A 26,319-nucleotide genomic window follows, 5' to 3' on the forward strand; every position below is an offset into this window, starting at 1 on the left:
AAGAGAAATATAAATTTCAAACATTCATATTCTATTTAACATTACAAATATCATATAGTGAGAGATTCTAGTTTAAAAGTCTAAAAGGCAACAAAAGTTTAAAGCTGTTTACAAAAAAATACTTTAATAAAGAAACTTTCTAAAGCACAAAATGGAATTAAACTTAGTTATTTCTCAAGCATGCATTTTATTCTATCCTCAATTGATAAACTGTTAGGTTTTCCATATAGTCTCTCAAGTTCTTTTTTGTTTTTTAATACCAAAAAATTTTGTATTGGGGTATAGCCAATTAACAATATTGTGACAGTTTCAGGTGAACAGTGATGGGACTCAGCCGTGTATATATGTGTGTGTGTATATATATATATATATACACACATACACACACACACACACACACACGTATATATCCCCCAATCAAGTTCTTGATAATGTCACAAATATATACCTCGAAGGCAGATAAATTCAAAAACTGTATACAATTACACATTTTCCAATACAACTCAATACAATTGCATACAATAATCATTCTATTTTGTATTTTTAAATTCCTTGAATCTTACAGTCTTCACAAATCAGAACTACTTTGGAAATCTCAAAGTATAATTAATTTGAAAAATTCCTTATGAAATTAATAATCTTAAATTATCAAATAATTGTCAAAAAATAGATTCAAATTCAAATTGAATTTTATAGAGCTTTTTCCTTAATTTAAGTGGACAGATTTGGGTCTCAAAATTCATTTCCTTTTTGAAAGAGCCAGCAGGCAACTCTCCTGACATAGGCTTATTAACATAAATGTCAAATATATCCTGATTCACTATGATGGAAAAAGACAAAGAGCATACAGATGGATTCTTTGAGAATAGATCACATTATTTACTTTAAAATTATTTTACCTTGCAAACTGAAGATATTTAACGAACATACTTTTTAACATATTAACTAATTTTGGCTTTGTAAAAGGAGACACAAACCAAATTGTTTCTACCGAGGTTGCCTAATATTCACTTTTCTTTGGATTAGAGATATATTTCAGTCTACATAAATAAATACTACTTCAAGAAATGGCACATTTAGAGAATTCAGCACAACACTGCCATTATTTTAACTTTTTTGTAAACAGAATTTTTCCAATATAACATCTTTCTAATTATGATGAAATAGAAGACAATAACACAAACAAAACTCTTAAAAGTTACAACTAAAACTAAAATAACTCTTTCATTCAATAGCAAATTTCCTTTAAAGTAAATAATTTCTAACTGGAAAAATTAAACATTTCTGCCACAAGGCATACCTGGTATTCATAAGTATACTGAAGTTCAGAATCCACCATTTGAACATAACATGTGTGATCATTTTTCATATAGAATCTAACTTGTTTTTTCCAAGCCCAGTCTTCAGTTGTATGAATTTGCACTTGGTTTAACTGCTTCACCACATCAATATTATGAATAATATCAAGAATAAGTGCTTTAAGTTTAAGCTCCAAAATGCCAGATTCTGTATACAATTAAAATAATTGGTGAAAATGTTAGCCTGTGATTTATGTACTTTAACATTTTATATGTATATATATGAATGATTCCTTAGTGAATTTACATATATATGATTCCTTAGTGCATTTAATTTCATAATCCATCTGAACAGTACAGTAACATACATCATGCAACTCAAAAGAGTGTCAAATGCACCAATAAGAACTGTGAGTGTAAAAACTAAGGTATAAAAATTCAGTGAAACAGGGGTTCTGGTTCCTTCTGCAAGGCAGTAAGGACACTCAGCCTGGCTCTCCCTCTGAATGCAGGTATAAAACACAGACAACCTGCATTAAACAGCTATTGAGGACTCTGCAAAAGTAAAGAGTATCAGGCAAATTGGGGAAGGGCAGAATCAGAAGTACAACCAAACCAGTGGTAAGTTTACCTTTTTCCTTTTTTCTCTCTTATATGCATGGACCTGGACTCAGTGTTGCCAGAAACCATAATGGTGTGACCAGAGAGAGTTCAAGGACAAGGCCTCTACCTCCGAGTAGAAAAGCAAAAATGGAGTCTCCCCGTAGCCACAGCGCTGAAAGCTGAGTCCCAGAAATGCCTAAAACTCTGAAGGAAGAGAACTGCCCTCTCAAATTAGAGAAGTCATGACCCGAAGAGAGGGAGACTAACCCAAACTGCTCTTTTCTCTCTTCTCTCCATCAGCTGGTTCAAGACACAGGAAGTGTGCGGGAGAGCGCATGGAGCCCCTGCTCTCTGACCGGAAGTCAAAGGGGCAGCCCGAGGGAACAACAGAACCCGGGGGAGTTCACGGAGGGGGAGGAGCCTGGGGAGACGCCCGGAAACTTCTTCATGAGAGAACTGAGCCCAGCCTGAGGTGCAGATTAAAGCGGACTTTGATGACTGGCCACTAGGCGGCACACATGTGGGAAAGGTCCGACGATCTGAAGAACAGCACAGACAGAACAGACGAGGGACCCACAGCCCACAGAAGGCTGACTGGATCTTGGGGCTGAACCTAACGAGAGCACTTCTCACAGAAAAATATCAACAGTATCCGAAAACTTTAAATAAGACTCAGATTATTGTAACGCAATATTCAAAATGTCCAGGATACAATCTGAAATCATTCAACATGAAAAAAAACAAACAGCAAAAAAAAAAACCAACTCACATCAGAAAAGATAATAAAGGTGAAATGAAGACATTCTCAAGTGAAGGAAATCTGTAAGATTCATGTTCAGCAAACATGCTCTAAAAGAAACACTAAAGGAAATTCTTCAAACAAAGATAACGACACCGGAAGAAACCAAGATGAAGGATGGGCAACAGAAATGGTAATAGTACAATAAACTATTCTCAGGTCCTCTGAAATACAGGTGATGGTTAAAGGAAAAGTTAGACTCTCATGGAGTTTTCAATGTATATAGATAAATGTCTATATATCTATACACATAGATAAACATATATCTAATATATAGATATAGATAAATATCTATACATATTGAAAACAACATAAAAAGGGGAAGATAAAGAAATCTATACAATGGTAAGGTTTCTACATTCCATTAAAAATAATAAATTATTGATTCCAAGTACAATATAAAAGTTAAGTATATATTATAATTCCTAAATTAATCTCCAAAATAGACAGATTATTGATTGATTGACAGACAAAAGCACAATAGATAAATTAAGATAGAATACTAAAAGAAATTTTCAAATAACAAAAGTCAGCAAAAAATGGAACATTTTTCCATACCAGTATTCCCTGGATCCTCAGAACTTGTATCAATGTTAGTATAGTGCTCTAACTTATTTACCAGCTGTGTTTCAATCTGATGAAGACTATGATCTTTGATAGCATTTTCTACATCTTCAGTGAATTTAATCTGTTCTGCCAAGCATAATATCTAATGAATAAAGAGAAAAATTATTTTTAAAAGGTGAATTTATTTAGAAATATTTTATAAATGTAAGGAAAGATACCTCTTTCCAAATTTCCAATTACATATTGGATCTCCCTACGTCAATGTCTTACTGGCACCTCAAATATTAATAGAGTAATACATTTGTAAGAAAAGCACTGTGTGATGCAGCTGAAGCCTACTTCTTAGAAATCATCTCTCACTGTGAACCCACTAAGCTTATTATAACCTCAGTGCCTTTGTACTTTCTTCCCATGACTCTCTTCATAAATGGCTTCTGTTAACCAGCAAAGATATCAGAATATTTAATCCTATTTAATAAAAACAGTAATCTTGTAGCATTTGAAAATAATCTCTCAGTATACCACTGAAGTCTACAATTTCAAAATATCAATTTTATCTTAAAGCAAGATTTGTATTAATCATTCAGTCTAATCCCCATAAATAGACACTGAATATAGATCATCTTCATGTTCACATAAAACATGAAATATTAATGCTGTTTGAGAGGATTTCTGTAATATAATCTATATAGCAAGGTTACTGATAAAGCAAATGATACATTGAAACACCAGATTTTGAAAACATATTTTAAAATACTTTGATACAGTTCTTAGATGGAAAAGGACCCTCCTTTAAACTAAAGACATGAACCATCCATCATCATATAAAGCACTAAACCTACTGACCAATTACTACTGAACAAAGTGTCTTTTTCTTATATTTACCTTTTAGCATCCAGAAAACATCATTAAATGCCTCTATTTCTCAGACGAATTCATTATCTATATAGACATTTTAAAACAATATAGCAGGCTAAGCTGCTGTTTGCTCTAAGTCAGAACATTATATAAGTACCACATCAAGTTCTTTAACAAAAAAGAAAATCAATGAGTAACTTTCCAGGGCAAAGTCATCTCTCATACTTTGTAGTACAAAACTCACCAGCTTCTTTAATCAAGTATATGGTAAAACATTTAATTAATCAAGTATATGGTAAAGCATTTACTTTGGCCATCTGATGTGAAGGACTGACTCACTAGAAAAGACCCTGATGCTGCGAAAGATTGAAGGCAGGAGGAAAAGGGGACAACAGAGGATGAGATGGTTGGATGGCATCACCAACTCAATGGACAGGAGTTTGAGTAAGCTCTGGGAGCTGGTGATGGACACGGAAGCCTGGCGTGCTACAGTCCATGGGGTCGCAAAGTCAGACATGACTGAGTGACTGAATTGGACTGGAAAGTATTTAAACAAATCCAAATTTACTTTGTAAGAAAAGACTTTGCTCTTTAATTTTCATATGAAAATGTTCACATGCCACCTCAAAACTAATAATGTATATATGTGGATTTTCATTCAGGCAATACTACTGAATTCCTGTGTTATAAATAAGTGCACATCAATATCTCAATTTTTAACAGTCTGCTATACAATTTCTATGAGAGACTAACAGAAATAATACTCAAGACATTAGTCTTGACTAATTCTCATGTCACATTACCATTCAGATACCTGAACAGACACTAAGATTTTAATTGCCTAAAATATAATGGTCACTAAGGGTGCTGCTCCACTAATAAAATCTAACCTTCAAAATGAGTTGCCATGGAGGTGTTATTACACCCTCTTAACTAAGTGGCCAAAAGAATCACTCCAAAGATAGGATTTGAACCAAGGTAAGTCAGATTCTTTCCACTTTATTATGCTGCCTCCTTCTCAGACCAGAAAGTGCTTTCTCCACCTAATTTCAGGTCCTCACAAAGATGTCTTTAGAGAAGTGAATGAACAGCACACAGTAACCTGTCCCAGACATTCATGTAGCCAATTATACTATTCAATCCATTTATATATGGTCTCTTGAGATAATTTTTTCTTAACATTAACTGCTAGTAAACTAGAATTATTTTCTAGATACAGTTTAGTAGTTCACATTTTTACAGAGCTAATGAGCTATTTACATTTTAGTAATTCACAGTTTTTCTTTACTGCTCAGAACCCAGAACTGTTTCATGCTCAATTCAGCAACCTTCTTTAGCCTGTAACCCCTAATACACCTCCTGATAAAACTCTCATTTCCTCAATCTAATTCTTATGCAATTCTTACTTTCGTATATTTTTTAATATTGTGTCTTTTATTCTAAGTCAATTTAAATCCTACCTGGAAATACTAGGTAATATTAGACAGAATACTAGGAAACATTTCCAGAGGTAATAAAACACTTTAATTCTGGCTTTGCAATGGCATTATTTTATTCATCAATGATTATTTTTATTTTTTTCTAAGAACTTAAGATTTTTTTAAAACATATTTTAGCTTGACTTAAACTGCTAAAAGATGCAACTGATACAAATGGTAAAATAGCTAAGTCTAAAATGTTGCAAGTTTCCTATCTAACTTCTCATGCTTTAGAAGAACCAACATAAAAACCTGTTCCAATAGCTGCTAAATGTTTTAATTTGAAAAACAAAAAAACAGGTAGATTTTCCTGTGAGAAATCACAGATTATCTCAATGCCTGCCTTTCATAGTCCCTAAGAACTAAAGTTCCTGAAATCCTACCTGTATAGTGCTAGTTTCAACCAGTAATAAAACTAATCCTGAACAAGGCAGGATATTTAATCCAAGTCCTAGTGCTATACTTTAATATGGCTCAGAACAAGTTTTGTGAGAAAAAGTTTTGGGATACATATCCAACATCCAGTGTTTCAGAAATAAGTTGCTATGAACACTGACCTGCAGCAATATCTATATCAACCTTGCAACCTAGCTCTGTTCTTTGCTGTCAAAGTTCTAGTTCAGGGCTATGATTGTTTCAGACCTACACTTCAGTTCAGTTCAGTCGCTCAGTTGTGTCCGACTCTTTGCGACCCCATGAACCACAGCACGCCAGGCCTCCCTATCCATCACCAACTCCCGGAGTTTACTCAAAATCATGTCCATCGAGTCGGTGATGCCATCCAACCATCTCATCCTCTGTGGTCCCCTTCTCCTCCTGCCTTCAATCTTTCCCACCATCAGGGTCTTTTCCAATGAGTCAGTTCTTTGCACCAGGTTGCCAAAGTCCTGGAGTTTCAGTTTCAACATCAGTCCTTTCAATGAACATTCAGGACTGATATCCTTTAGGATGGACTGGTTGGATCTCCTTGCAGTCCAAGGGACTCTCAAGAGTCTTCTCCAACACCACAGTTCAAAGCAGGAGGTTACCATTATCTTCATTACCTCCACCATAGTTTGAAGTGAAGAAGTGAAGTCGCTCAGTCGTGTCCAACTCTTTGCGACTCTGGACTGTAGCCTACTACGCTCCTCTGTCCATGGGATTTTCCAGGCAAGAGTACTGGAGTGGGTTGCCACTTCCTTCTCCAGAGGATCTTCCCAACCCAGGGATCGAACCCAGGTCTCCCGCACTGTAGGCAGATGCTTTACCATCTGAGCCACCAGGGAGGTCCACCATAGTTTGGTCCCAGGTAAACAGCAGAGAGGGAACACAGCCCCACCCATTAACAGAAAATTGGATTAAAGATTTTCTGAGCATGGCCCCGCCCACAGAACAAGACCCAGTTTCCCCCTCAGTCAGTCTCTCCCATCAGGAAGCTTTCATAAGCCTCTTATCCTTCTCCATCATAGGGCAGAGAGAGTGAAAACCACCATCACAGAAAACTAACCCATATAATCACATGGACCACAGCCTTGTCTAACTCAATGAAACTATGAGCCATGCTGTGTAGGGCCACCCAAGACGGACGGGTCATGGTGGAGACTTCTGACAAAATGTGGTCAACTGGAGAAGGGAATGGCAAACCACTTCAGTATTCCTGCCTTGAGACCTACACTAACACTCTGCTAAACTTCTGCCAGCTCCAACCCCCTATATGAGTTTATGGGAAGGGTGAGAGACAAAGTTATAGAGCCTGTGATTCTTCACCAGTGAAGGACTAAGCATCTGGAACCAGGAAAGTACTACATCACTGATTCTACCTCCCAATTCCACCCCCCACTGGCTTGATAGCTGCAATGTTAACAGGTTTCTGCTTTGAAAGCATCCAAATTATAGCAAACTAATGGAGCTAGAAGGGAATTTCACTATCATGCAGTTCCTCCCTCACATTTTACAGTTGAGGGACTGAGGAAGGTAAACAATGTGTCAGATGTTCACTGCTAGATAAAGGGACAACAAAGATCCCAGTTGTTTAAGCCTCCTGACCTCTAGATCAGGGCTCTCCCAATGATACCATGCCTATTTCTAATGAAGACATTCCCTTACCTGTGAAGGGAAAAAGGATGGGTCAATTGCACCTTGAGAACTTCGACCAGCAGTAACACATTCTATCAACAACTCTTTCAAAGTTTGCTTCATTTCCAAGGCTAAATCATTTAACCAAGTCTGAAAATAAGATTAGAAAATGTATTTCTTATTACACCAGTCATAAAACAAAAACACAACCTAATGACTCTATTTTTTATTTCACTAAGGTTATAATTTCCTACTCTCGCATTCCAAAAATGTGCTAAATGGCATATATTTTTTAATAAATTATTTAAATAAATTGAAAATAACTATTTTTTTCACCTCTTGGGATAATGGTAAGTGTGAAACTCAAAAATTTGTAGTTAGTGTTCACTATCATCATCCATACAAACCAAAAAATATGAACATTTAAAAAGTAACTCATTCATTTCGTCATTATGACAAACCAAACTAGACAGCTGGGCCAGTAAATTAGAGCCACACTGAATGGCTAAGTCCCCTGGCTCATGCTAACCTGATGTTAGTCATGCTACAGTGTACCTAACACCAATTATCTCGTATTTAGATCTCATATTTAGAAAACTGTAACTATAAAAAGAGATTGCTTCATTAAGGTGAACTATATTATTTAAGGAGTTAAGCTCCCTCTTCAAACAAAATTAATTCTATTTCAAGGTCAAAACAATTTTTCAATTATTTGATTATAGATAAAAGAATAAAAGTTAACTAAAGTCAAAATAAGAATGATCCAGGTTCGATGCACGATACTGGATGCTTGGGGCTGGTGCACTGGGACGACCCAGAGGGATGGAATGGGGAGGGAGGAGGGAGGAGGGTTCAGGATGGGGAACACATGTATACCTGTGGCGGATTCATTTTGATATTTGGCAAAACTAATACAGTTATGTAAAGTTTAAAAATAAAATAAAATTTAAAAAAATAAAAAATAAAAAAAAAAGAATGATAATTTATCAAAAGAGCAATGAATATTTAAGAATCACTATTTAACTTTTTTTTTAATTTTATTTTATTTTTAAACTTTACATAATTGTATTAGTTTTGCTAAATATCAAAATGAGTCCATCAGCAGATGAATGGATAAGAAAGCTGTGGTACATATACACTATTTAACTTTAAAAAACTGCATCATTCTCAACAAAATATAAGGACAAAACTGCAAGCTTCAAAAGCTTTTCATCATTACCTGTTTTAACTCTAACTTCTAGCTTTTTACTATTTACTTTTAGAGTGTTTTCCAGTATTAAAGAGAGCCCAAGCTTCTGCCCAGTTCAAAAGCCACAGCAGCTAGAGGAAGAGCTCTCCGTGCAAGGCTGCAGACACCTACTCTGCTACCATCACAGGAGCTTCCAGAGTTCTGTGCTACCCCAGCTGCTAACAGCTTTTCCTCTGTGTGTTCCACCAGTCCTAATAAAATTACAAGAAAGGAAAACAACAGCAAAAACAATAAAACCCTTCACCAAACATGATAGCTACCTAACAAATCTATGCTTACAGCCACCTGATTGATACACTCCATATCCAACAAGATGTAGAGGCCCAACCAAGAATGGACATTTTATAAACTGTACAGATATACATATGATAAGGCATGGACCTGACTTGCAGTTGGAAGATAACTTTGGAACTTAAAAATTATAATTTGATGCATACATCCTAATGCTGTTGGCTTTATCTGTGTAACTGTAATAGACAGTTGACAGTTCACTTCTAGTCCAATAGAATGAATTAATCGATAGTTGTAGTATAAACGCACTAGTTTCAAGTTTACTTGTTCACTTAAACCATCTTATACAACTCAGATTCTGAAGAAAAAAAGAACAAAGACTTATTGAGAACTTATATTCCAAACACTATAGTGTGCATGCGTGTGTGTGTGTGCTGAGTTGCTTCAGTTGTATCTGATTCTGTGACCCCATAGACTGTAGCCTGCCAGGCTCCTCTGTCCATGGGGTTTTCCAGGCAAGAATACTGGAGTAGATTGCATTGCCCTCCTCCAGGGGATCTTCCCGACCCAGGGATCAAATTTACATCCCTCACGTCTTGTGTATTGGCAAGTGGGTTCTTAACCACTTGTGCCACTGGGAAGTCACACTACAGTGTACCTAACACCAATTATCTTGTTTAAGTGTCAATGAAAGGCTTTGCAATAGCTAGTAGGACTTCTCATTTAATAGTTAAGAAAACTGAGACACAGTTATTTAGCCAATAAGTTGTGGAGCTACAATTAATATCCAAGTCTTTTTGACTTCAAAGCAAAAGTTCTTTTCAAAGTTACATGCTGCATTCAAAAAACTAAAAATTCATAGTCTCCTTAATATCAAATCATTGTGAACTTAACAAAAAAAATTATTTTTAAGATATGAGAAACGTTTCTAAAAGGCCTAAATTAACCAACTTACTCTACAAATTGACCAAATTACTTTTGATACAAAGTTCATACAAAGTTAATTTTTTTATACTTTCACATTTGAAAAAGAATTACTTACCTCTACATTATTGGACAGAAGAACTTTATTTTTAAAAGGTACAACTTCTCCTTCTAAAGATTTCATTGCAGTTATATGCTTTAATTCCTCATCAAAACAGACGCTGTGTATGCCTATATTACAAAAGAAACAATTTAAATGCAAAGCTTCCTTAAACACATAATTATTAGATATTACATATGATTACAAAATGTATACTTTGTAACATATTTATATATTAGAATTATATTAGTTCAGTTATTTAAAAGAACAGCTTTTCATCACCAAAAACTAGAAACAAACCAAATACCCAAAAGGTGAATGAGAAACTGTGATATATTTGCACAACTATTTTCAGCAAAGAAAGGAATAAAATATAGTTGAAAATATTATGATGATTGAAAAAAGCCAGGCACAAATGAGCACATAAGAATACATACTGATGATTCCACTTATGTGAGATAAAAAGATAAGAGCAAAGGGGGAAAGCAAACAACACTTCCTTTTCCCAAAATTTACACTCACTTTATGGTATAAAAAACAGACATGACCCAGTTTGGATCTTCAGAAAAACTCCATAAATTATTATTTACAATTTAAAGAAAGAAACTAGATTTCAGGGAGGTAAACTAATAACTAACATATAATAGAACTTGAAAGCAAACTTTCTGATTAGAAGAACTCTTTCTACTATCTCCACAGGCCAAATCAGTTATAGATATAAACACTTTAAAGCTTAGGATATACAATGGTTAGTAAATACTTCTGTAAAACAATGAAGAGTAAATATTTGAGGTTTTTACGGTCATATCTCTTTGTCAATCACTCAAATCTATGCTTGTAGTACAAAAGCAGCTACAGACAATAATGGGCATGACTGTATTCCTTTCAACAAAAGCTTCTTTAAAAAAAAAAAAGAAGATAGTAAATCTGATTTGGCTTGTAGGCCTAATCCCTGAATATAAGTGAAGATGAAATTTCTTTTTCCAACAAATAATATTTTAAGAAAATAATAACAATCATTGTTTGTGTAGCAAACCAACTCCAAATGCAATTACTTAACTTAAATGATTCAACAACATCAAAGCACATGGCACTGTAACTCTCCACTTTACCAGGTAATCCCTCCTATTCCTATAACCTAATCATCATTTATGGGCTTCCTGGTCACTCAGTGGTAATGAATCCACCTACCAATGCCAGAGACACAGGTTTCATCCCTCGGTGGGGAAGATCCCCTGGAGAACGCAACAGCAACCCCTCCCAGTATTCTTGCCTGAGAAACCCCATGGACAGAGGAGCCTAGCGGACTATAGTCCATGGGGTCACAAGAGTCAGACACAACTTAACTAGTAAACAATTATCATCTCTGCACAGATGACTCCCAATTTTACATCTCCATTCCAGGTACCTCTGCTAACAATAATTGCCTATTGAGTATATCCACTGGGATGATACTCAGGAGACCTTTAAACTCAGTAAGGAAGGGACATGTTCTTCCTCACTTCCAGACCTTATATTGGGCTTCCCTTGTGGCTCAGCTGGTAAAGAATCCGCCTGCAGTGCAGGAGACCTGGGCTCGATCCCTGGGTGGGGAGATCCCCTGGAGAAGGGCAACTCTACCCAATCCAGTATTCTGGACTGGAGAATTCCATGTACTGTATACAGTCCATGGGGTCGCAAAGAGTTGGACATGACTGAGTGACTTCCATTCTCACTTTCAAGACTTATGTTTGGAGAAGGAAATGGCAACACACTCCAGTATTCTAGCCTGGAGTATTCCATGGACAGAGGAGCTTGGCGGGCTACAGTCTATGGGGTCACAGAGTCGGGCACGATTAAGCGTCTAACACTAAGACATATATCCTTCAGATCTCACTCGGGATGTCATCTTGACATATGCAAAACTGAGCTAAATGATTCCAAGATGTTTCATGGACGCAGCTATATTACCACTGCTTATGTTGATCATAGAAATTTGTCAACTTACTAGTTTGCCTCACCACTAAACAGTTCTTCGAATACATGACCTGCATTTTATTCAACAGTCTGCCTAAGAGCCTAACATTATGCTTGGAAGATGGCTGAAACTCAATAAATATCTGCTGAATAAATATTGAATCTTACCAGCAAAAAGCTTCTTAAGGTGAGACTGAATCACTGATGGATTAGTAGACTGGCCCAGTATTTCTAATAAGTCATCATCACCAATAAAGTAAAATCTTGGGAATGCTGAGCGTTTTTCCTTAAAAATTAAAAACAAAAAGAAAAAACTTATCTTTTCAAATAACTAAGATATTAAAGCACTTTGCAATTTATTATACAAGGATTAAAAAAAAATACCTCCAAAAATTCATTTAATGATTTCTGACATCTTTGAAGCTGATCAAGTATCGTTAATAGAGAGTTTCTCATTCCTGCATGAGTAGTTAATGTTGTGACTCTATTATCTTTCTTGATGTCAAGCATTATTGATCTGCAGAAGAAAAAAACTTACTTTCATATCTGTTTTAATAGTCTTTGGCTGAAAAAGGGATATGGGGGCTTTTCTTTGTCTGCTTAAAACAAACTAGTAATACCAGTAAAACAGTAATACATTATTATAAATCTAATACACAAGCCATTACCATTTTTAATCTCCTTTATTGCATATTCTCTTATTTCATCAACTCACTAAACAAATATTAAGCCTTACCTCATAGAGATAATGGCCCAGTGACAGAAAAAGAGATTAAATAATTCCTCCGAATATTCAAATAAAGTTATGATAAATGCTAAGAAAGAAAAGTACAAAAACTTGTTCAAGTTGTTAATGGAAAAACCCCTAACCTATGACTTATCTGAGGAGGTAATTTAAGCTGAGATTTAAGTAATAAAGAAAAAGGCACTGAGTAGGAGGGAAGCAGTTTCTGGCAAAGATCATGAGAAAGAGCTCAGTGTGTTAGAGAAATGGGATAGGAGTAGATCCTTAGATATGTTTTATCCTTAGAGCAATAGAAAACCATTTTAAAGTTTTACTTAATAAAGGAAACAAGTAATGCAACTTTTTTTTTTAAGATTACTCTGGTTTCTGTGTGAAAAACATATTGGAGAAGAAGAGAACAAGTCAAAAGATTATGCATTAGTCTGAAAAGCTTAGAATACTTTAGAATAAAACCAAAGAAGTAGAGATATAAAAGATGTAATAAAATAGATAAGTATGTTACAATCTGCTGGATCATAGAAAAAGCAAGAGAGCTCTAGAAAAACATCTATCTCTGCTTTATTGACTATGCCAAAGCCTTTGACTGTGTGGATCACAATAAACTGTGGAAAATTCTGAAAGAGATGGGAATACCAGACCACCTGATCTGCCTCTTGAGAAATCTGTATGCAGGTCAGGAAGCAACAGTTAGAACTGGACATAGAACAACAGATTGGTTCCAAATACGAAAAGGAGTTCATCAAGGCTGTATATTGTCACCCTGTACATTTAACTTATATGCAGAGTACATCATGAGAAACGCTGGACTGGAAGAAACACAAACTGGAATCAAGATTGCTGGGAGAAATATCAATAACCTCAGATATGCAGATGATACCACCCTTATGGCAGAAAGTGAAGAGGAACTCAAAAGCCTCTTGATGAAAGTGAAAGTGGAGAGTGAAAAAGTTGGCTTAAAGCTCAACATTCAGAAGACAAAGATCATGGCATCCAGTCCCACCACTTCATGGGAAATAGATGGGGAAACAGTGGAAACAGTGTCAGACTTTATTTTTCTGGGCTCCAAAATCACTGCAGATGGTGACTGCAGCCATGAAATTCAAAGACGCTTACTCCTTGGAAGGAAAGCTGTGACCAACCTAGACAGCATATTCAAAAGCAGAGACATTACTTTGCCAACAAAGGTTCGTCTAGTCAAGACTATGGTTTTTCCTGTGGTCATGTATGGATGTAAGAGTTGGACTGTGAAGAAGGCTGAGCGCCGAAGAACTGATGCTTTTGAACTGTGGTGTTGGAGAAGACTCTTGAGAGTCCCTTGGACTGCAAGGAGATCCAACCAGTCCATTCTGAAGGAGATCAGCCCTGGGATTTCTTTGGAAGGAATGATGCTAAAGCTGAAACTCCAGTACTTTGGCCACCTCATGAGAAGAGCTGACTCATTGGAAAAGACACTCATGCTGGGAGGGATTGGGGGCAGGAGGAGAAGGGGACGACGGAGGATGAGATAGCTGGATGGCATCGCTGACTCGATGGACGTGAGTCTGAGTGAACTCCGGGAGTTGGTGATGGACAGGGAGGCCTGGTGTGCTGCGATTCATGGGGTCGCAAAGAGTCGGACACGACTGAGCGACTGATCTGATCTGATCTGATGTTACAATCAACAAAACTTGGTAACTGGACTTGGAAATGGAGAGAGGGGTCAAAGATATCCATTATGCTTCTGCTTTGAGCAGTTAGGTGGTACCATTTATTGGGAAAGAAATAACAGAGAAAATACTTGTGGGAAAGGGATTTGAAATAAAGTTATGAATTTAATTTTGACATGTTGAGGATATTTAATGTATTTGGAGATCAGAAAAGAAAGACAGGCTCAATAAACACATTGAGGAGACCTCAGCAACTAGATGAGAATTGATTCTGAAAGAAGTTCAGCTCATTAAACAGAGAATATGGAGTGAGAAAACCTACAGGCAGAAACCTGGAGAATGTCTGCATCTAAATATTTAGAGAGAGCTGCGGACTAGGAACCAGGAGGAGAACCAGATAGTCAGGACGGGATCACAGAAGCCAAAGGAATAGACTTTCTAAGAAAGAAGAAATGCTCAACTCTATCAGATACTAGTCAGAGATAAAGTAAAAAAATGTCCATCAGATTTACAGTGGGAAAGTAACTGGCAATTTTAGGAAGTGTATATTAGTAATATTATAATAATAATATTCATATTGTTGTTGTTTAGTCCCTCAGTTGTGTCTGACTCTTTTGAGATCCCATGTTCCACAGTCCATCAGGCTCCTCTGTCCATAGGATTCTCCAGGCAAGAATACTGGAATGGGTTGCCATCTCCTTCTCCAGGGGATCTTCCTGAGCCAGGGATCAAACCTACATCTCTTGCATTGGCAGGTTCATTCTTTACCACTGAGCCACTTCAGAATCCCCAATATTAATATTATATAGATAATAATATTACCTATATCACATTAGACTTCTCTTGTGGCTGACAGTTAAGGATCTCCCTGCAATACGGGAGACCCAGGTTCGATCCCAGGGTCAGGAAGATCTCCTAGAGAAGGAAATAGCAACCAACTCCAGTAGTCTTGCCTAGAGAATTCAATGGACAGAGGAGCCTAGTGAGCTACAGCCCATGGGGTCACAGTCAGACACAACTGAGCAACTACACACACACACACACACACACATATAATATTAATATAGGTAAAGTGGTAAAGATAGACACCACATCAAAATGATTCAAGTAAACAACTGAATGAGAGAAAATAGTTTCTCAAAAGGAACCAAGGGAAAAAAAAAGTTAAAGACATAGATAATACTAACAATGTAAAAGTAATTAGCTTGTATTAAGTACCTCACAATATGAATAAAAACTAATCATGTGTGTCCTCTTTTTTATGTAGAGTACTGACCTAAAATCTTCATCAACTCTGTTGAAGCGTGTCTGCTCTTTTGGCAATGCTCCATGGCCAAAAATGGGTTCCAAATATACCCACTTTCTCTGAATGTGGTTTAAATTCTGTAGATACTCATCTAACTCTGCAAGTTTTCTTTCCCAAATCGACACTTTATCTTCAAACCCTTTATAATAAGGAGAATCCTTTAAGGATTGAAGAAGGCATCTATTATCTCCAACTTGATTTACTATATCTTTCCAGTCTTTAATCAGCTTGATGGTTCGACTTTGGCTGTCTTGATAATCAACCAATGTAAATACTGCTCCAACTCCCCACAGATCAAGTTCACGTAAAGCTTCTCGGATTGTAACTTCACCTTGTGCCCGACTGTTTAAATCCTATTTAACACAAAATATCCATATTTATTATTTCAACATAGAAAATAGGTAAGCTATATCTATTTTATAAGAAGATATATATTCACTTGACTTTTCACTGTAAAGCAAAAAAAAAAAAGTAAGTGGATATATTTTAGATGCAATCCAAAGAATTACTGGCTAAAATATGAAGGGATGTCTGGTTCACACAGTCAAAATATATACAAAGTTCTGCCATATGCTTTTTACTTGTAAAAAAATTTTAAAACATCCATTGCAAACCAAACCACAAAAATATTTAAATTTTGCAGAACTCAGCAGTTTTTTTGGTAACTTAACTGTAAGTTCCAATACATCTAAAATGATTAACAATCATCTAGAGTTACCTCCTACAGAAGTCATGCTTTATAATCTTATGATTATCTACATATATACCAGGGTAATCAGCAAAGATGAAAATAGATGTATTAGATAGAAAAATAAAACAACATCAAAAGTCCTTTTATGGGCAGAACACAAAACAGAAAGTCCACTACTTACAACATAATTGTGCAAGTTTTACTTTTACCTGAGACCTATGCTAAAACTGATCAGCAAATTGGTTCCTTGTTTAGCTCTCTGGATTTTTGTATCCCTGAGCTTCTATTTATAATATACCCTATGATCTTAAGTGTATTTCATGTAAAATGCTTTGTAAGAGTCTGCTAACTTCTATCTTAAAGTAAGACATATATTATTTCAGATTTTTTTCTCTCTCTCAAGGAAGGGCTTTATATTGTTTCTATAGCCCCATCTATAGATTCAGATATACTAATGAAAGAATAAAGGAATAGTGGAACACTGTCACTATTTTTAAGGGAAGAAATAAATTTAACTTGCTGTTTTAAATAAAATATAAAGCAAAAATATCTGTTAACAAAGGTCAGATCTATGGGATATTTATAAAAATGATTCTTACTTTAAGGTCTGATGCTCTGGCAACAACTGTGTCAGCTACTCTAAGCAGATCACCAAATAGTAATTTCTCTAAACTAGTTCCCCTCGGAAGGCCAAGAAGACGAAAAAGGTCAAGCCAGTGATCAGGAGAAAGATGCTCCCCTCTCACATATTTCAAGACAGGAATGGCAATCTGTTAAAAAAAAAAAAAAGATATGCATGTATATATATATCTTACCAAAATGCAAATTACTATTTAATTTTATTACAATTATGTATAAACATTTTAATAAATATATTATCTTACTTAATAATCTTGAAATGATTAAAAAGAATTGTATAATACTTTTTATTAAATATTGATGTGGATACATGCAAATTACCCTTTGTAACTTGATATATTTTAAAACATGACCTAAAATATTTCTATTTTTATAAATTTAGAAAATGACCTATATCCTAAATATGCTAACTGGCCCACATCCTAATTGTTAAGTTTCAAATACTCCACTTTATAATAGATTTAACCATAAATTTCTTACTTTTAACTTATTTCACATTGAAGCAGAAATATCAATAACTTTTCCGGTTTACTCTATACTTTGTATTTTTTGTGTGTAATGGAATCATTAAAAATAGATATACTAAAATTACAGTTTGGGCTTCCCAGGTGACATCACTGCATAATAAAAAGATACATCAACACTGCAAACATCATTTTTAAACAACAGCATAAGTAAAACTATCTTACTTTATATTTGTCAACCTCAGACTGTAATTTCACTGTCATTACTGAATGTTCTTCGATCTTTCTTAATCTGTCATGCCAATTCATCAAAAATTCCTCAAACAGATAGGTCTTAGTCCTGTAAAACAGTAGAAAAAATATCTTAAAGTTTACATACCAAAAAATACTACAAAACTATCAGAATGTAAATATTATTTATGAATCAAACCGAAAAGTAATCCAGTCCTCATTGGCCATTTCTTGAAATCCTTGCTGAAACTCTTCATAAAGGGCCCAAATTTGTGCACAGCTCTCAATATCCTTAGAGATGCTATATGCCAAAGAGAAGTTGGGCTCCTCTAGGCCAAAATGATGGCAATCATCACTGTAGAAACAAGTAGTGAAATATCAGTAGATTTTTACAAAAGAAAAACTGTTAAATGTCAGTAAGTTAAACTAACAATTTAACTACATTCCCCACGTATGTGTTTGTGTGCATGCATCTGACAGTGGAGGTAGACAGTAGGAGGCTATGTCTACTTAACATGAGAATTTTACTTTAACTACTTGTTCAATGGGCTCCTCTAAATTCATTAATATGCACTTTTTCCAAAGGAGTCAAAGTAAAATTGCTAATATATCAATATATTTTATATACATAATATAGATCATATATAACAAATGTTTGCTGCTGCTGCTGCTAAGTTGCTTCAGACATGTCCGACTCTGTGAAATCGCTCAGTCCTGTCCGACTCTGAGCAACCCCACGGACTGCAGCCCACCAGGCTCCTCCGTCCATGGGATTTTCCAGGCAAGAGTACTGGAGTAGGGTGCCACTGCCTTCTCCAAGAATTACACAAATTTGTGGATAAATCTGAGAATAGGTTAAAGAATATCCATTAACATTCTTCTTGGTTGAAAGAATTAGTTTCTAGAATGCAAGACTGTTGTTGTTTAGTTGCTATGTTATGTCCAACTTGTGCAACTCCATGGCGAGCAGCCCACCAGGCTTCCCTGTCCATGGTGTTTCCCAGGCAAGAATGCCATGTCCTCCTCCAGGTGATCTTCTTGACCAAGGGATTGAACCTGCACCTCCAGTATTGACACGCAGATTCTTTACTGCTTGAGCCAACAGAGAATGAAAGATATTCCTCACCTAATTAGTGTAATGTCACTTAATAAGCATGGTACTAAAGCCTCCAATCATCTATGAAAGCAATTAATTTATGGATGCATTTGCCTAAACAGACCAAACATATCAATTTTTATGAACATTTAATATTTTAATTCATTTTTATTGGACTATAGTTGCTTTACAATGTTGTTAGTTTTATTGTACAACAAAGCAAATCAGCTATATGGATACATATGTCTCTGCTTTATTGGATTTCCTTCCCATTGCGGTCATAACAGAGCACTGAGTGGAGTTTCCTGAGCTGTACTGTAGGTTCACTACAAACAAAGCTAGTGGAGGTGATGGAATTCCAGTTGAAGCTATTTCAAATCCTAAAAGATGATGCTGTGAAAGTGCTGCACTCAATATGCCAGCAAAGTTGGAAGACTCAGCAGTGGCCACAGGACTGGAAAGGGTCAGTTTTCATTCCAATCCCAAAGAAAGGCAATGCCAAAGAATGCTCAAACTACCACACAATTGCACTCATCTCACATGCTAGCAAAGTAATGCTGAAAATTCTCCAAGCCAGGCTTCAACAGTACATGAACCATGAACTTCTGTATGTTCAGGGTGAATTTAGAAAAGGCAGAGGAACCAGAGATCAAATTACCAACATCCGCTGGATCATCGAAAAAGTAAGAGTTCCAGAAAAACACACTACTTCTGCTTTATTGACTATGCCAAAGCCTTTGACTGTGTGGATCACAACAAACTGTGGAAAATTCTTCAAGAGATGGGAATACCAGACCACCTGACCTGCCTCCTGAGAAATCTGTATGCAGGTCAAGAAGCAACAGTTAGAACTGGACATGGAACAACAGACTGGTTCCAAATCATGAAAGGGGTACATCAAGGCTGTATATTGTCTTATGTAACTTATATGCATAGTACATCATGAGAAATGCTGAGCTGGATGAGGCACAAGCTGGAATCAAGATTGCAGGGAGATATATCAATAACCCCATGACACCACCCTTACGGCAAAAAGTGAAGAACTAAAGAGCCTCTTGATGAAAGTGAAAGAGGAAAGTGAAAAAGTTGGCTTAAAACTCAACATTCAGAAAACTAAGATCATGACATCTAGTCCCATCACTTCATGGCAAACAGATGGATAAATAGTGGAAAGAGTGACAGACTTTATTTTGGTCAATCACTACAGATGGTGATTGCAGCCATGAAATTAAAAGATGCTTGTTCCTTAAAAGGAAAGTTATGACCAACCTAGAAGTGAAAGTGAAACTGAAGTAGCTCAGTCGTGTCCGGACTCTTTGCGACCCCATGGACTGTAGCCCACCAGGCTCTTCCGTCCATGGGATTTTCCAGGCAAGAGTACTGGAGTGGGTTGCCATTTCCTTCTCCATGAGATCTTCCTGACCCAGGAATTGAACCTGGGTCTCCCACATCGTAGGCAGATGCTTTACCATCTGAGCCACCAGGGATGAGCAACCTAGACAGCATATTAAAAAGCAGAGACACGACTTTGCCAACAAAGGTCCATCTAGTCAAAGCTATGGTTTTTCCAATAGTCATATATGGATGTGAGAGTTGGACCACAAAGAAAGCTGAGCACTGAAGAATTGATGCTTTCGAACTGTGGTGTTGGAGAAGACTCTTGAGAGTCCTTTGGACTGCAAGGAGATCCAACCAGTCCATCCTAAAGGAGATCACTCCTGAGTATTCACTGGAAGGACTGATGTTGAAACTGAAACTCCAATACTCTGGCCACCTAATGTGAAGAACTGACTCGTGTGAAAAAGACTCTAATGCTGGGAAAGATTGAAGGCAGGAGGAGAAGGGGACAACAGAGGATGAGATGGTTGGATGGCATCACCGACTTGATGGACATGAGTCTGATTAAACTCCGGGAGCTGGTGATGGACAGCGAGGCCTGGTGTGCTGCAGTCCATGGGGTCACAAAGAGTCAGATACAACTGAGCGACTGAACAGAACTAACTGACAGAATGTTCTCATTAGGCATCTATTTTATATTTTATAGTATCAGTAGTGTTCTTGCCTGGAGAATCCCAGGGACGGGGGAGCCTGGTGGGCTGCCGTCTCTGGGGTCGCACGGAGTCGGACATGACTGAAGCAACTTAGCAGCAGCAGCAGCAGTGTATATATATAAATCCCAATCTTCCAATTCATCCCATCCTCCACCCTTTCCCTCCTTGGTGTCCATACATTTGTTCTCTACATCAGTGTCTCTAGTTCTGCTTTGCAAATAAAATAATCTATACCCTTTTTCTAGATTCCATGAATATGCATTAATATACAATATTTAATGCAATTATTAAACTTAATATTTTATTATAACATAAAACAATGAATGTTTTTAAGTTTCATCTTGTCACTAGCTTCAAAAGCTTTCAAAAGCTTCACTTTTCCAGAAGCTCTAAAAGTAATTTTCCATTAATTTTATATATTCCATTTTCAAATACAATGAGATCATATAAAGCAAGTATATTCCAACTCCTTAATTTAACCTTTAAATAAATTTAATTTTCTATTTTTATTTAATTTGCTATTATTACTTCTATTATTTCTATTTCTAGGCCCAACCAGAAACTTGGTTTTATTTGCTTTTCTCTTTCCTAATATAATTCAACAACTCCTAAGAAAACAGTAGCATGAGCACTTAATACTGGTATTTTTTAAACTGCTGAAGCTTATAAAAAGACATTAATATAACAGATACAGGTACATTATTAGCTTAATATATAAACATAAAACTTTTTTTCCAAAATAAGCACTATCAGTTTTAAAGAATAAACGTACAGCAGCTTTTTTCTTATGACTTCAAGATCATCAAATTCAACTTTCTTCTCTTTTATTGACTTTGCACTTTGATCAAGAGTATTCAGCTGGCCTGTTTCAATAACATCATCACCAGGCTTTAGTTGGTCCCAACGAGCTTTAAATTTTTCCAGTTCTTGATAATAAATCTGAAGACGTGATTTGACGTTTCCTTTCATCACTTCAATCTATAAGTCAACAGAGTATACATAATTTAACTCAATGTAAATTTCTACTTTATATTCACATTTTTACTTCCAATATTTTCTATTTAAAGGTCAAAAAACATCAATATCAACTTTTCTAAAGATTTTTCTTCATTATTTATTTCAAGTACAATAAATTAACTCAAAAATAAATTAGACACTAAATTTACAATAACAAAAGATATACTGCAAACATCAACATTACAAAACCATTCACGTGACTAATAGCATCTGTGATAACTATCAACAAAATTAATATGATGAAAAAAGTTTACTCAGTGACATTCAGTTGTTCTACCTGATTATACAGCTGCTTAATAAAGAAGGGCATCTCCCAGTCTCCCATGCAGCTCACCGCCAGAACACTAGGTTCTGGTCAGTAGGATACGAGCACAATAGATGCGCACAGCTTCCAGACTGGAATCTTACAAGACACCACACACAGTAGGTAACAAACCATTCATAAGGAAGTCTGATAATACTGTCATATATATTCTTGCTATGGCATAAGTGAAGGTAAACTCTGTGACATGATCATCACTTATACAAAATATCTTATTACATAGAAGTGCTGAGGGAGATCAATTCCATCAATAAAGAAAATTCTTATAAATGTGAGCTATAATGGAATAAAGACAAGAAATTGTAAATGAGGGAAAAAACTGTTCTCATTTTAACAAAGAAAGCTTCTTACCTGGTCTTTAATCATAAGTTGGTGACTTTCCATCATCAACTCAAATTTATCCCACTTAGCTTTCAGATTACTAATTGTTTCTAAACCTCCACCTGCCACAGTCCGTAAAAGTCTGTTTTTATCTTCAGCCTCTTGAAATAAGGGCAAAATCTAAAAGTTAAAAAATAATATGTGAAAAACAACATACTTTATCAAATTTATTAAGATTCCATTTATTTAAAATTGTTTTATGATTTGCTTTTTAAATCAGGATTTTTGCTTTTATATAATTTGTTAAATTTCTAGATATAAAGTTTCTAATATATATTATTACATGCAAACTCAACTAAAGCACTCAAACATCAATTAAAAAGGATAATAAAAGTGGTAATATGAAACTAAATTAAATCATGATTATAGGAAGACAATACTATATCTATTCAAAGTAACATTATTATACAGGTTCCACTCAAAGAAAATGCTGGAGACTTATGGTTTGCAATTAATTATCTTTTTTGTCTGGCTATTGATTGTGAAATCTGAGAAACATCTTTCACTATTGTGATTATGTAGCAATTACCCACTTAATATCATTGTATCATGATTGGTCAACAAACAGAAAAATTACAGAATTCTAGAAGACTCTTGAGAGTCCCTTGGACTGCAAGGAGATCCAACCAGTCCATTCTGAAGGAGATCAGCCCTGGGTGTTCTTTGGAAGGAATGATGCTAAAGCTGAAACTCCAGTACTTTGGCCACCACATGCGAAGAGCTGACTCATTGGAAAAGACTCTGATGCTGGGAGGGATTGGGGGCAGGAGGAGAAGGGGACAACAGAGGAGGAGATGGCTGGATGGCATCACCAACTCGATGGACATGAGTTTGAGTGAACTCCGGGAGATGGTGATGGACAGGGAGGCCTGGAGTGCTGCAATTCATGGGGTCGCAAAGAGTCGGACACGACTGAGTGATTGAACTGAACTGAACTGAATATCACCAAAACTACCATTTAATAGAAAAATCTGTAATCACTTTTTACAATCCAGATGCATATCAGAATTATCTTGAAATTTTTTGAAAAATGCAAATGATCAAGTATTGCTTTTTTTTCTCCAAAGTTCCAGATATGTTTCTATTGAGCAGTCATGTTCAAAAACAACTGGACTATATGATGATCTTTAACTTTTATCTAGTTTGTTTCACTTTTTCTATTTCATATTCAATGCTACCATTTCATTTAGTTTATGTTTTCCAATTTTTGTTGCAACAAGCAACAAAGGTTTACTGTATAGCACAGGGACCTACAGTCAATATCTTGTAATAACCTATAATGGAAAATAATCTGAAAAATAATATATGCATATAAATGAATCACCTTCCTGTGTACCTAAAACATTGTTAAGTACTATACTTCAATAAAATATATATATATATATAAAGAAAAAAATGAAAGAAAGAGAAAGAAAGGAAAAACTGAAGAATCGGAATCAAGCTCCTATATTTAGCTTCTGCCTGAAATGCCCTGAGTTGTATATAATGAGCAGTCCATTAAAGAGCCCAGGTGTAGGTCAATAAGTGCTAAACTGCTCAAATTGCTTCTAGATCTTTTAAAGCACCATAAAACAATAGTGCCCTATAATTTATAACTGTACTTTTGCTACTTATCAAAGCAGTAAAATCCATTGAAAGATATTTAAAAATCATTATGTTTACATAACAGACAATAACAACAAAAAATCAAATATATCTCAATGGCCAGTTTGCAATTCCTGAGAAACAGAGAAACAATTAACCAAGAATCCATGTTGTACTAGGAACGTCAGTGAGAGAGAAGACAGAAAGTGAAAGTTGCATCTGACTCTTTGGGACCCCATGGACTCTACAGTCCATGGAATTCTCCAGGCCAGAATACTGGAGTAGGTAGCTTTTCCCTCCTCCAGGGGATCTTCCCAACCCAGGAACTGAACCGGAGTCTCCTGTATTGCAGGCAGATTCTTTACCAACTGAGCTATCAGTGAAGCCCTAAAGAGAAAACAGAGCAGGATTCTCATTTCCAGTGTGAAAAGAACTTAAGCCTGTGAAGACATTACAAGTTTCCAAGTTTGTATCGTGCATGTAAGCGAGCTAAGTTGTTTCAGTCATGTCCAGCTCTTTGCGACCCCATGGACTATAGCCTGCCAGGTTGCTCTGTCCATGGGATTCTCCAGGCAAGAATACTGGAGGGGGTTGCCACTTCATACTCCCGGGGATGTTCCTGATCCAGGGATCAAACCCATACCCTCCTGCATTTCAGGAGGGTTCTTTACCATTAGTGCCACCTGTAAGCCAGTTTCCAAGTCTATCTGCATGCAAAGATACTTATCCACACACCAACAGGGGTACATACCAAAACACAATTCTGTAACATCTTGCTGCTGAAAACCCAGCAGTGACTCCTCAGTGTCCACAGAATTGTGTGGCTCACATGACCTGGCTTCTGCCTAGCTCTTTATTCTGTCTCATGCCACACCCTGCCTCACATGTAGTTCCCAACATACATCTATTTCCCTTAGTTTTTGTGATGATATGCTTCATGTCTTTCATTCCACGTCATTATCAATCTCCTTTGCTGCCTCCATCTATACTTGAACTCTAAATTTTGAAATGCTCAAACCTGATTCTATACCCTCTACAGTTTGTCAATCAGAAGAGCTAGTTCAATTCTATGGCTTTAAACATCATGAATGTTAAAATGGTTTCCAAATGTATATCTCTAATCTTCACCTTTACTCTAAATTCCAAATTCCTCATTCTACATGACATGTCAATCCCTGCTACCTTCAATCCCCAAACAACTCCTCTCTAGTCATCCTCATCTCAGTAAATGGTACCATTAGATTCCTAGCTGCTAAAGCCAAAAACCTAAGAGACATGTTTCTTTCTTTTCCTCTAATCCCCTGTCTACTTCTAACGCATCAGAAGACCTTGGTTCTAACTCTAAAATGCATCATCACTTTCTCTGGTTCTCTCCATCTCCTCTGCTATTCCATGGTATAAGCTTAGATCATCTTTTGTACACAAACTAGAATATCCTACTAACTCTCTGCTACTATTGTCTCCCTCCAATCCATTCTCCACGAAGCAGCCAGAGTAATCACTTCAAAATGCAGTCCACATTTATCTTCTCATTGCTTAAATCCCTCTAAAATTTTTCTACTACTCTCAGAAAAGAACTCGAACTCCCTAGGATTGTCTGAAAGTCCCTTCCTAATCAGGCCCTTGCCTACCTCTCCAATTTCACTCAAACCACTTTTTCCTTGAATAATATGGCTCTCTTGATAACTAAGTATTTACACCTATCTCACTTCCTTAAGTATATCAAGGTCCTCTACCTTAAGATCTGTGTATCCACTGTTACATCTGCCCTCTAAATCTTGGAATGGTTGCCTCCTTACCCGGCAGGTCCCAGTGCAAACAGATGTCATCTGTCTGATATGGTCTCCAGGATCACCACCCTGAGAAACATCGCGCAGTTGGGCACGCTCATCCTCTTACTAATCTAGCTCCTCATGTTCCTTTCTTCCTCTCCGTCTCTATCTCTCTCACATGCACACACAACACACACTTACACATGAATGCAGATTTCAGTAACACAGAGCAACCATACTTGCAACCGCAGTGCCT

The 26,319-nt window shown here is 36.3% G+C and overlaps 1 protein-coding gene across 1 annotated transcript in view; it reads right to left on the bottom strand.

Annotated features, from left to right (window-relative positions):
* Window positions 1-26,319, bottom strand: part of DYNC2H1 (dynein cytoplasmic 2 heavy chain 1) — a 406,508-nt gene that overhangs the window by 324,039 nt on the left and 56,150 nt on the right. The window contains exons 21-32 of the mRNA XM_055547490.1: window positions 22,678-22,827; window positions 21,760-21,965; window positions 18,040-18,195; window positions 17,835-17,949; window positions 17,106-17,276; window positions 15,786-16,168; window positions 12,503-12,635; window positions 12,287-12,404; window positions 10,181-10,293; window positions 7,689-7,808; window positions 3,259-3,409; window positions 1,301-1,506 (exon numbers count right to left, since the gene is read on the bottom strand). Of these exons, the coding sequence (XP_055403465.1) occupies window positions 1,301-1,506; window positions 3,259-3,409; window positions 7,689-7,808; window positions 10,181-10,293; window positions 12,287-12,404; window positions 12,503-12,635; window positions 15,786-16,168; window positions 17,106-17,276; window positions 17,835-17,949; window positions 18,040-18,195; window positions 21,760-21,965; window positions 22,678-22,827 (2,022 nt within the window). The remainder of the gene's footprint in view (window positions 1-1,300; window positions 1,507-3,258; window positions 3,410-7,688; window positions 7,809-10,180; window positions 10,294-12,286; window positions 12,405-12,502; window positions 12,636-15,785; window positions 16,169-17,105; window positions 17,277-17,834; window positions 17,950-18,039; window positions 18,196-21,759; window positions 21,966-22,677; window positions 22,828-26,319) is intronic.

This window comes from Bubalus kerabau, chromosome 15 (genome assembly GCF_029407905.1).
Source record: "Bubalus kerabau isolate K-KA32 ecotype Philippines breed swamp buffalo chromosome 15, PCC_UOA_SB_1v2, whole genome shotgun sequence".
In the NCBI taxonomy this organism is placed as follows: domain Eukaryota; kingdom Metazoa; phylum Chordata; class Mammalia; order Artiodactyla; family Bovidae; genus Bubalus; species Bubalus kerabau.